The sequence below is a fragment of the Pipra filicauda genome, unplaced genomic scaffold (assembly GCF_003945595.2).
Source record: "Pipra filicauda isolate LSUMZ 115617 unplaced genomic scaffold, ASM394559v2 scaffold156_size1729456_pilon, whole genome shotgun sequence".
Taxonomy (NCBI): Eukaryota; Metazoa; Chordata; class Aves; order Passeriformes; family Pipridae; genus Pipra; species Pipra filicauda.
This window is the reverse complement of record NW_024104062.1, coordinates 867,304-878,570: the sequence shown is the minus strand read 5'-3', so window position 1 is coordinate 878,570 and position 11,267 is coordinate 867,304. Positions and strand designations below refer to the sequence as shown.

Genomic DNA, 11,267 nt, shown 5'->3' with positions numbered 1-11,267 from the left:
TATGGGCCCTCTTGGGATAATGGATTCAGATATGCAGAAGGAATGTAAAAATCTGTCTGTTATCTGGGATGAGTGATTTGCACAATAGTGCCTGTGAGTGTTTGTTTAACACTGTGGACAGCAGAACCCTGCTAAGTGGTAACACGCTGAGAAAGGGAAAGCAAGAACGGAGGAGAAAGTAGCCTGGCTGATTAAAAACTATGTCCACCGAGCTGTGTGCGTTTTTTGGCTTAGTTAGCTGTTCACTTGTTTTTTGTGGGAAACCAGGAAGGACACGTGGAGCTTTTCCCAGGCTTTAGTGTTATTCTCTTGTTTCCAGCATTGGCTTTTGTATGCATTAATTGACAGTAACTCATGTAGAAGATCTAGTGCCAAGAGGATATTTACCTTGCAAACATTTAATCTGCTGCCCCTCTCTCCTCTTCTGTGACTTTTTCAAGCGATGACTGACTGGAGGCGCCATGTGCACTTGAAGAAGCATCACTCCTGCCAACCTTAGACATGAGCCCTCTGCCTGCCCAGTGTGTGCCAGAAACCTGACTGCACTTTCTTGGCAGGGAGCAGCCTTCCCCTCACTTCCTGGAGGTGAAAGAGGGCTCAGCCTAGAATGCAAAGCATAAAAATGTAAAGAATCTGTTAGATTATACTATGACAAATTGGTGTTTTTCTAGCAAGATTAAAACCCACCCTATGTTTGATTCTGAGTGACATTGATCAGTTTGGCACCAGCAACTTCTCCGCTGGTGTCATGAGTGACTTCTCTTTAAGCAAGCACCCAGAGAAGCGCTCCTTGGTTTCTCTAGTCAAAGTTGAAGGAAAAATCTGCATTTGCATTGCACATGCCATCAAAGATCTCAAAGTACACGACTTATCCTAGCCCACATGGCAAATCTGTATCCGAGTTGGGTCAGAAATTCTGACTCTCCCTCCTTTGCTCCAGCCAGGCTGACTTTTCCTCAAGGTCAGCTATGACTGCTGCCATCAGAAGTATGCTATACTGTCACCACTTTGTCACACATACCAGTTTCAGACTCCCTGGTTTTTACCCATAGCTATGGAAAATTGTCTGCAGAAGAGGCTGCTTAGAAAGGAAGTAGAAGATTGCTGAAGTCTATTCTAATCCACAGTCTATATTTATGCAGCCCTTGTCACAGCAGAGCAGAGAAAATGTCACTGGAACAGTTTTCTTTTTGCCAACAGGCAAGAGGTTTAAAACGAGGCAGTATAACCTCTATTTGATGATGTGTTTCTACAAATGTTTAACTTGCTATTTCATTTAAAAATCATCTTTAATGTTGATTTATATTCCTGGCAGTGAAGTCAGGAGGTTGGCAATCCCATTCCATTTCAGTCTGTGCTCTGACTGAGGCAATAACGCAGATCAAAGAGAAGGAGTCTTGCAGCACTCACATTTTATCATCCTGAATGTTTTCAAGTTCTCACTCTGATATTCATGGGCAGATTATGTAACTACTAGATTTATACTTCTGAAGGCCAAATAGTAAAGACTGAAATGTTGTATCATTAAGAGGAAGTATATGGAAATAATTGAATTAAAATAAAGAACAACATATGAAGCAAACACTTGACAAAAGCAGCAATGCTTTCCTGGAGATGTTGTCTTGCTCCAATCTTTTATAGGGTCAGCCATTTGTTTTCATGCCATAGAATATAAAATTAACTGCATGTTATTAGACATTCTAAGTCTTGTTTTCCATCTAAATATGTCAAACTGACATTTTTATTGCCTTAGTAATTGCTAAATATTCAAGGACTTGAATTCCATCATTAACAGTTTACCTAAATGATGGAAGAGGAGTAAGCCACAGAACTTCTGTGAATTTTTTAGAAGATAATAACTTACAGTTAATTATCTAACAAGTCAGAGAACATGAAAACTTGCCTTGGTGCCTGCCTTGAGCCTCCCTGCCCATGGCTTTTGCACAGTATCTTATAAATACTGATAGTTTTAGTTGTCTAATGCCCTGGGGACTTTGACACCATAGCAGCATCCCCTTTTTTTACAGGAAAGGGAACACAGGCAGACAAAAGTTAGCAGATCATAGAAGCATAGAATCATCAAGGTTGGAAGAGACCTTTAAGATCATCAAGTCCAATCGTCAAAGCAGCACTACCAGTGTAGCCCATAAACCACTAACCATATCAACCAGCGCCAGATCCAGACACCTCTTAAACACCTCCAGGGATAGTGACTGCCACTCCCCTGGGCAACCTCATGGCTAGGCTTCGCAAATGAAGATACTCCCATGCCTAAGATGTACCAAAGGATGAGAGAACGGACTGAAAGCAGCCCTGAGGAGGAGGACTTCAGGGTGTTGGTTGATGAGAAACTCAATGTGACCTGGCCATGTGCAGGTTGCTTAGGGGTCTGAGCAACCTGGTCTAGTGGAAGGTGTCCCTGCCCATGGCAGGAGGGTTGGAAGGACATGATCTTTAAGGTCCCTTCCAACTCAAACTACTCTATGATTCCATGCAGTGGAGAAGGACCTGGACATGCTGCTGGCCGGAGGGCCCAGGCTGTGGGGCCGTCAAGGCCAGGCACAGCCCTCTCTGCATGGGCCTGGCTACTGTGAGCCACCACCAGACACCTGGATAGGCTGCGGGCACATGGCTGGCTCGATCTGTGTGGGGAGATCACAGAATCACAGAATTGTTAGGGTTGGAAGGAACTTTTGGAGATCATCCAGTTCGACCCCCCTGCCAAGGCAGGGTCACCTAGAGCAGGTAACACAGGAACACATCTAGGTGGATTTTGAATGTCTTCAGGGAGGGAGACTCCACAACCTCCCTGGGCAGCCTTTTCTACCTCACCACCCTTTGCCACTTTCAATGTAAGGTTCTTCCTCATGTTGAGGTGGAACTTCTTGTGTTTTCATTTATGTCCATTACTCCTTGACCTGTCGCTGGGCACCACTGAAAACAGCCTGGCATCATCCTCTTGGCATCCATCTTTGAGATATTTATATGCACTAATGAGATCCCCTCTCAGTTTTCTCTGAACTAAACAGGCCTAGCTCCCGCAATCTCCTCATAAGAGAGATGCTCCATACCCCTAATGATCTTTGTGGCCCTCCGCTGGACCGTGTCCAGGAGTTCCATGTCTCTCTTGCACTGAGGAGCCCAGAATCGGACACAGCGCTCCAAATGCGGCCTCACTGGGGCTGAGCAGAGGGGCAGGATCACCTCCCTCAACCTGCTGGCCACACTGTTCTCGATGCACCCTAGGATACCACTGGGCCTCCTGGCCGCCGGAACCCGGCTGTACGATACTCGGCTGCCCAGCACTGGCACCGCCACGGACACGGACAGCGCCGCCGGACCCGCCCCGCCGGGCTGGAACGCTCCGCCCCCGCCCCGCCCTGGCCCGGCCCCGCGCCCCGGACGCGGTTCGGGCGAGCGGAAGGGGCGGGCGCGGCCGGGGCGGCTCGGGGGGCACCGGCGCGATGTTTCTGACGGCGGCGGCCCGTGAGTGGCCCGTGAGGGGCGGAGCGGGGCCGGGGTCGGAGCCGGGGCCGGGCGGAGCGGGCGCCGGGCGGGGGTGGCCGTGGGGGTGGGCGGGCGGCTCGACGGCGGCGCGACCTGCGCTGCCCTTGCCCGCCCTGCCCCTCCCTCGGCGAGCCTCGGGGGAGGCTCAGGGTGACTGACCTAAACACGACGTGCACAGACGCAATGTAGATGAGCATTTTTTTAAAAAAAAATTTTAGCGCAGTTTTGCATTTATGCTGTAGATATATGATTATTTTAAATGCGGTGGGCTGACAGAAATAATTCAGCCTGTTTCATGCTGTGTGCTGGGTTAACTCGGGGGGACCGAAAACCAGCCTTGTGAGAAGGTCAGGCTCACGTGAGAACAGCTCCCTGCCCTGGTTCACCCTCTGGCCAAGCAAAGCTTTGCGTTGGCACCACGGCAGGAACTGCAGCAGGAGTGGGCGTGAGCAAGTCGGGAAGAGTGGGGCTGCAGTTTCCACCAGCAGTGTTGTCCGTACCTGTCCTAACCTAGAGAATTCATACTCATTACTGAAGCTGAAAACTTACTGAAAACACCTGGAGGTTGCAGCAAGTGCAGTCTGTCATGCTGAGCACTATATTTGCACAGACACCTACAAAGGTGGTATGATGGCAGAAGGAGCAGGCAGCTGACATCACATGGACGGATGAGTGGTGTTTATTGTGACAGTAAAGCTCTTTCCACTGTCTACCTGCGGCTTTTGCAAAGGCAGGCGGTGGAAAACTCTATATGTAACATATAAAGGAAGCAAGATAAAATGATAACTGTTTCTTTTGTTTTTCTCTTCTTCATGCTGCAAAAAAACCACCAGTGGCCAAGAGCAAATCTAAGTAAGTGATGTTTTTCTAACCAGTTTTGGGTTTTGGGTACCACCCTGTATCTTTACAGAATGTTAGGCTTCTCTAAATTTTTTTAATATACCTGAGAGAATTGCAGACCTTGAGTCTAGCTGCCTCTTCTCTGTCCTTCTGCATGTGTGTCTTCTCACAGGTAAGTATAGAATGGCGTGAAACTCCTCGCTGGGTTCTGAAATTGCAGCAAAGGCAAGTTTGTCCTGTGGGCTGTTGCACTGATCTGAGCTGTAATATCCAAAGCACCTTGCGCGGGGGGAAGCACACCTCGGTGTGCTCTGTGATTAAAGAGAGGATGTAAATTATCTGCATATTCTTGCTCTTGTTTACCTTTCATACCTTTTTAGCTGAGGAGAGTAGACTGAGCTACAATGTGGGTCTTTGTTGTCTGTGGGCTGAACTTTGGGCAGGTGCCTTGAAGCTTTCCCCTAGACAGTGGGCAGAGCACTTCCTAGGAGTGGTCAGCATGCGGTCAGTGCTCTGGGTGTCTTGGTTTACTCTGTAGTCCAGCTCAGGAGAGATGTTATTGGGCTCTGGAAGAAAATTAGTCACAGTCCTCCAACCTGTAAAGAAAGCTGATGGTGTGTTAAGGCTTTGAAAGGAAGGAACATGTACTTGAAGCACACGAGTACTCTTACAGTGTGGGCACAAGGAGACAAGACTATGTGGAGAAAATTACTTGCATCCAAAATGCTATTTTAAAAGAAAATTAGCTAGACAAATGCAAGGGGCTAAAGTGATACATTTATGTGAACACATTCCTGTTTTCCCATTCCCAGAAGTTGCATTCTGTGTGAGTGTATTATCTTTCATACATTTTCTATATTTTGGTTTAAGACTCAGCCCTCGACAGAGCCAGTACCAACCACTTGCAGAGTTTGAGGAGATTCTTCTCTTACAGAATTTCTGCACAATTGTCAGGGTTTTAAATTAAGACACGCTTCCCAAGTATGTCCCTGACAGAGGGCAGTTCAACTTCTGAGTGTTCTATTGTTCACAAAAACAAACACAGCAAAGCAGGAGGTTTCTGCGAGGTGAAAAAGTAGCTGTTTTAAATGGTGGTACTAATGGTAATGTAGGGATTTCTGCCACACACCTCATTTTATTTTTTTATCCTGATGTTTCTTTTGCTGTTCTTTAAAGTTCCATATATGCTTCAGGAATATTTTATGTTTATATATTTATCCTTCTGAACTTGCCTTGGGTTTCTCCCTGTGCCCCAATAGCTTTCTAGTGTTGTTTTCTGCCTTTGCTCCCAGTTACATTTCTTCATTGGGGAGTGATTTTTTTGAATAAGGTGTGTTTGGAATGGGCTCGGCCTCAGATGTATGGAGCACAAGAATTTCAAGGCCTGGTCAAACTGGTAACACTGATTCTCCCAGAAAGAGGAAACTGCACAGAAACTTTGAGGAAGTGGGTAAGGTATAGGGGAAGGAGTCTTTGTGGTCACTGGGGCTTCACAGCACACCTGCAGTAGTGTACAGGAGAGAACAATAACCAGGGATAATCCCAAGAATATGCTTGGTCAGTTAATCTGCAGGAATCCAGTGATTTTCTGTTCAAGGAAGTACACTAGTCGAAGCTGCACAAGTGAGGAAGAACAGGTTAATTTTGAGTGGCCGTTCTGTATTAGAAACAGGAAAATGCAGGGAAATGGAAACTGAACTCAAAGCCCACATGCAGAGATGTGTCCATCTCTTTACTGCAATGGAAGAGAAAGACGTAATTTACAGAATGGTTAAAGGGTTTTACCTTTCTTTTGAGACTTCAGAAGATGCCCTATGTCTGGGAAGTTGCATGGATCTTGGCATACTTCCAGGCTGGGGGTGTGGGGCAGCTTTTTCAGTCTCCTGACTTGCCCTGCTCCCAGGACACTGCAGGTCCTTCCAGCCCACCCCACAAACCGAGAGCCCTGCAGTGGGGAAGGTGGTTCCTGTGGTTGGGTTAACATCAAGCTCTGTATCTAGTGGGATGGATGGTGCCAAGGGGTCCTGCTTCTCCTTTTGCACATCTCTTATTCCAGCCTATCTGCTCAGCTTCCTCTCTGCATGTGGAAGTGATAGTCTGATACAGTGTTATCTACAGCCTGAACATCTTTAACTACCATCATCCTTCCTCTCTTGCCATTATCTTTTAAGCCATAATGACTCAGTTCTGTGCTGATTTTTCTGATTTCTTTTTTTCTTTCATGCTTTTATTCCTCCTGCCACACTGTTCTGTGGAGGAGCTCCTTCTCTGTGGGCTTGTATCCTGTTCAAGAGTTGTTTACTTAAACTTGATGCTGGAGCTTATGGCTTATAGTGGGCTGTTTGTCTTGTTGTAAGTCTGATATTGATGCTCCCGTCCAGAACGTCTCTGCAGCTGAAATGGAGTATCTTATGTGATCGTGCCAAATTGTTTATGCTTAAACCTTGTCTATTTGCCTGTGCCCTGGCAGACATGTGGTACAGGCTGTAGCTGAGTGCCTGTGCATTGACACAGAGATATCCCTGTGACTTTAGATACATTCTGGTGAGGATGAAAAGTGCCGCGGAGACGGGCTTCTGTTTCAATGTCAGGAGACTCCGACTACAGGAAAAACTGGTCTTACTGAGATATGATCCCATCGGTAAGAGCTTGGGGAAAAAGTCAGTGTGCTTTCTATAAACTTCTCTGACTGTGTGGGGCAAAAGATTTGAATGTAACAGGATTTTTCCCATCTAAGCAGAATATGTCATAACATGTTTCATACTCAGACGACTGTACAGTTGCTGTTCTTCATGACATTCCAGTGGGAAGTAAGCATTACCCTCATTTTACAGATTGTGGCAGGGAAACAAAGTAATGACTTGCCTGACACATCAGAGACTTTGATGACAGCCATGCCACATGTCACTGGCAAAGCCAAGTGACACAGGAGTTCTTTCATTCTGTTCCTTTGTGTGGTTTGCTAGACTGTGCTACCTCCAACAAGCAGTCACGAAGTATGCATCAACAGAAGCATTCTTTTAAGTTGCCATGGGTGTTCTGAACAACAAATTTTAACCATCACTTACAAAATGGACTTTTTCTTTTAAAGAAGTAAACACAAGTTCTTCCTCCTCCACAAACGATGCCACTCTCCAGATGACAGTTAATGGGTTCCTTTATATTCCTTTGGTCCTCGCAAATTTTCTTAGCTTAAGAATCTGATTTGTTGGGGGGGGTTATAGCACTTGCCAAACTGCCTTTTGCTCTCCCAGCTTTTTAAAAGTTGACTAAGAGTTCAAGTTTCTGTAGTTAACTTTAAAAAGCTGAATTTAATGTTAAAAAGCTTAATTTGGGTAAACTTAGAATTTAAACCAAACCATGCATGGTGGAGGTAATGCAAAAAAGGCTTATTTAAAGCTACAGACTAAAGAAATGTATTAAGCAGCTCCAAGTAGATAATATAATGCACGGCCAGTAGTTATGTGGTTCAAGCTTATTTTTTCTCATAATTTTATGTGCTTCTTAGATGACTACTACCTTTTCATTCTTAGAGTTAATAGTACAACAGCTTTATGACAAGTGAGAGAAACCACCAGAGAAGCAATATGCTCTCATCAAAGCTGACAGAGGCTGTGCCTTTCCTTTTGAATTCCATACAAAAGGGAAATCAGAAATCTCTTGGACTATTTTCTTGAATAAGAAAAATTCAAATTACTGCATTGAAGCATTGTGCAAAGTGATCCTCCAGCAGCTTTGCAACTTGTAGGAAAGTGAAAAGCTCAGACAGAACACGTAGTAGGTTTCTGAAGTAAGCTCTGATCTTTGTAGCCTGTAGTAGAATACAAGTGAGAAATTGATGTGAGAAAGTGCTGCATGTGTGAAGGGAAGTAAATTTGAGTCTGGATAACAACTCACATCAGGAATATGTTAGGAAGCATTTTCACTTGGCATGCATTTTCACCTTATGTTTTGTACTTCTCAGAAACCTGGGACCTCCACAGAATGAAGCTTTTTAGTGAAGTAGTGGCAGGAGCGCCCAAGTTTCACTACCTCCTAGCTGCAGTGACAGAATGTGTTACTAAGCTGCAGTATTTCTTAAAACGAAACTTTTAAATGGAAGAAGAGATTTTGTCACTGTGTGGATTGCTCTTGCATAGCTTTCAAAGGAATTCATATAATGAAGTTGAATCAAAACATGCATTTCAAATGACACTAAAAAGCTTTGCTTTAATTTATTTTGCAGTTTTGGGGTTTTAGTAACGTATTGACTATGCTTAACCAGTAGCTGAAGTGACTTTGCCAACATCTGCATCAGGTGCTAGGGGCAGGGTCAGTTTGTGCCCCTGTTGAGAGATCCACAGGACACCTCGTTAACTTCTCAGGCAGACTGTGAGATCAGCTATATCCAGCTCATCAACTGTAGTTGTTTGGGCTCTGGAGTTGAAAAGTAGTAGAAAGCAGTAAGAACCTATTTTTGTCCCTGTACGGAGCAGCTGTGACTCAGAGTAGTCACACAGAGCAGCTGTTGAATGTTTTCAGTCATTCCAATCCTGATACTTATTCTCACAGAGGTGGACCTCTTAGGAACTAAAAATTACATGTGGTAAAGTGAAAGCGCTACTAAATTCCTTCAAGAGTTGGTTAACAACAGTGCTGTGCCAGTCAGTTGCTCCACACTCATTTAAGCAGTGAAGGCAGCCAGGGGAAAAGGGACGTGGGCTCCTTTTTTTTAACACTTCAGGCTTCTTAACAAGTTCTTTTTCTTCCCCTATAGCAAAACAACGTGTCCTCTTCACAGAGAAGAGAAAAATCCGCTCTATGTGAACAGTGACTGGACTTGATTTATACATGAGGAGAAGATGGTCTGGGGGGAGGACGGGGTGAACACTGATTCAGAAATCCAGCAACATGGGCTGAAAAGAGAGGAAATGAACTGGGATCACCGTCTCCTGTGATTTGAAGGCCATTGTGAATAAAACAATGTAGAGAGAGAAAATTCTTAATGTCTGGACATAGATCATCACAGTAACATTTATTTATCTTTTGAGTTATTTTTACAGTACTCAATTAAAAAAAAATTAAATAGCAAATCCCATTGTCTGTGTTTTCCATTGTGAAAGAGGCTGTAATCTTCAAAGGAACTATTGTTTTATAAAGCAATAAAAATTAACATTTTCCACAGCAGGAATTCAGTGGCAGGATTGCAAGTTTTTCTAACCTACCAGCCACAGATGTGACAGTAGTGACCATAAGCTGGTGTCATTCCTTGGAGGGGTAATGTTGCACCAGCTCCTTCTGAGGAAAAAAAGCAATGAGAACCTAGTCACGTAAGATGAGTTTTTGGATAAGCTATGACCATAGCTAAAAGGGCTATATTATTTTCAGCCAGGTTAGTAGGATGGATTTTTCACTCCTGGGTTTTTGTCAAACATGACGAAACCAAAATACTTCTCTGATGTTTTTGGAAGCTTTTCTTCCTTAATTAGCTTGCCTGTGTTTAGAACAATATGGCTAGAAACATTTTTCAAAATCTGCCTCCAGTAGCACTCTTGTCCTCTTTTCATTTGGAGGGACCTTCCTCCACCTTCCAGAATGTGGGGAGTTACAGTGCTGCATCTGAGGCGAGCGGGCATAGATGTGCCCGGGCTTGACGGACGGTGCTTTGTTGAGAGCCGCGTGCTGGCCTTGGCGTCTGCAGCTGAGTACTGAAGTTGCAGTCTCAAAGCTAACACTCTGCTTCATGTGCTGCCATTGCCCATCAGAAGCTCTGATAAAATCAGTAAAAATACTGCCAGGAGCCCAATACCCTCCAGGTGTTTTGCTGTAAACTTCATGTAGTTCAGTGCATTGTGTGGGACAGCCACAAGCCCAAAGGCTGTGTGGGGCCAGAGAGACCTGCTGTGCTGTGTTTGAAAGACCCACCACCCCCACCCCATCTTACTACTGTAGAACAGGAACACCGGATTCCTGAAATAAGAAGCAAAGAGACTTTTCTGGCCTTTCCAGTCAGCAGAGGAGAACCTCCTTGCAGTTAGGAGAATAATGCTGTCTGGTATGAGATAAAATCAGCACAGTGATCTAGACAATCAATTAGAAAAGGTCCTGAGGCAAGTCCTTCCTGTAAGGATATGAAGATTGTGTCCCTGATGCCTGGACACTTACTGATGCGATGCAGTTAGACTTCCTGATCATTTCCTCCATGGATAACTTGGGATAGTAAGCCAGGTAGAAGGCCAGTGCTCCCACAAAACTGTCTCCAGCTCCCTAGAATAAAATAACAAACAAGCTTAAATGTATTTGCACAGGGAAACAATTCAGATGCCTTTACCGGAAAGACAGAAGTTGCAGCACTGATTGCAGGAGTCAGGAAATTGTTCAGGGGTTGAGTTTAATTCACTTTTCTATGCCTAGGAAATTCTGCAAAGTTAAACTACTGCCCCAATACTACCCTTATGCCCAGCTGCTGAGTCAAGGTGCACATTTACAATATGGCTTAAAGAAAAACAAGTGTACTACAGTTCAGCAAGATGCTGTTATAAACACTGCTTTCAAAACTTCCTGTTGTTGGAGTGTCTGATTGTGATTTCCCAACCTGGATGTTTCATTAAAGCTATTTTTCTCTCATTTAACTTCTGTTTTTCATAAAGGTCAGTGGTAGAAGGGGCAGAGAAAAGGGGAAAAAAATAAGCCATGTGGCTTGTGGTGTCCATTGCAGAACGATACATTTTGATGCTTCCAGAACTTAGCTGTTGTTCACTAAAAAGGTCCCACTAACACAGTCTGTGCTGTCACATAAACCACTCTTATTCCTGGGGCAGCTTTTCTGCTGAGATTGACCATGGGGGTGGAGGACAGTGACATTCTTTTGGACCTCCGGCAGCTGTGGCCATCTTGAGGGTTGTCTGCAGGCTGTGCCTTGCCTGCCCCTTGGGAGGCAG

General features: G+C 44.8%; 2 protein-coding genes across 4 annotated transcripts in view; one reads left to right on the top strand and one right to left on the bottom strand.

Annotated features, from left to right (window-relative positions):
• Positions 1 to 3,421: 3,421 nt before the first annotated feature.
• Positions 3,422 to 9,419, top strand: MRPL33 (mitochondrial ribosomal protein L33). The gene is made up of 4 exons (XM_027748894.1): positions 3,422 to 3,486; positions 4,341 to 4,359; positions 6,882 to 6,988; positions 9,104 to 9,419. The coding sequence occupies exons 1-4, from the start codon at positions 3,465 to 3,467 to the stop codon at positions 9,151 to 9,153; spliced, it is 198 nt and encodes a 65-aa protein (XP_027604695.1). The 5' UTR covers positions 3,422 to 3,464; the 3' UTR covers positions 9,154 to 9,419.
• RBKS (ribokinase) overlaps positions 4,183 to 11,267 on the bottom strand; it is a 76,252-nt gene continuing 69,167 nt past the window's right edge. The window contains exons 8-10 of one of the 3 annotated variants that reach the window (XR_005562727.1): positions 10,492 to 10,593; positions 4,720 to 4,943; positions 4,185 to 4,555 (exon numbers count right to left, since the gene is read on the bottom strand). Coding sequence is in view for 2 of the 3 variants with exons in the window: in XM_027748888.2 (XP_027604689.1) it covers positions 10,420 to 10,593 (174 nt within the window). In the remaining variant the exon portion in view is untranslated. Of the gene's footprint in view, positions 4,944 to 8,536; positions 10,594 to 11,267 lie in introns of those variants that run through there. The other 2 variants (XM_039379117.1, XM_027748888.2) reach the window with 2 other exon arrangements.

Bases quoted from the DNA above. Each gene is read 5' to 3' on its own strand.
- MRPL33 (XM_027748894.1), top strand. From the start codon at position 3,465: ATGTTTCTGACGGCGGCGGCCC. The intron at 6,989-9,103 runs GTAAGAGCTTGG...CTTCCCCTATAG, and splicing joins ACTGAGATATGATCCCATCG to CAAAACAACGTGTCCTCTTC.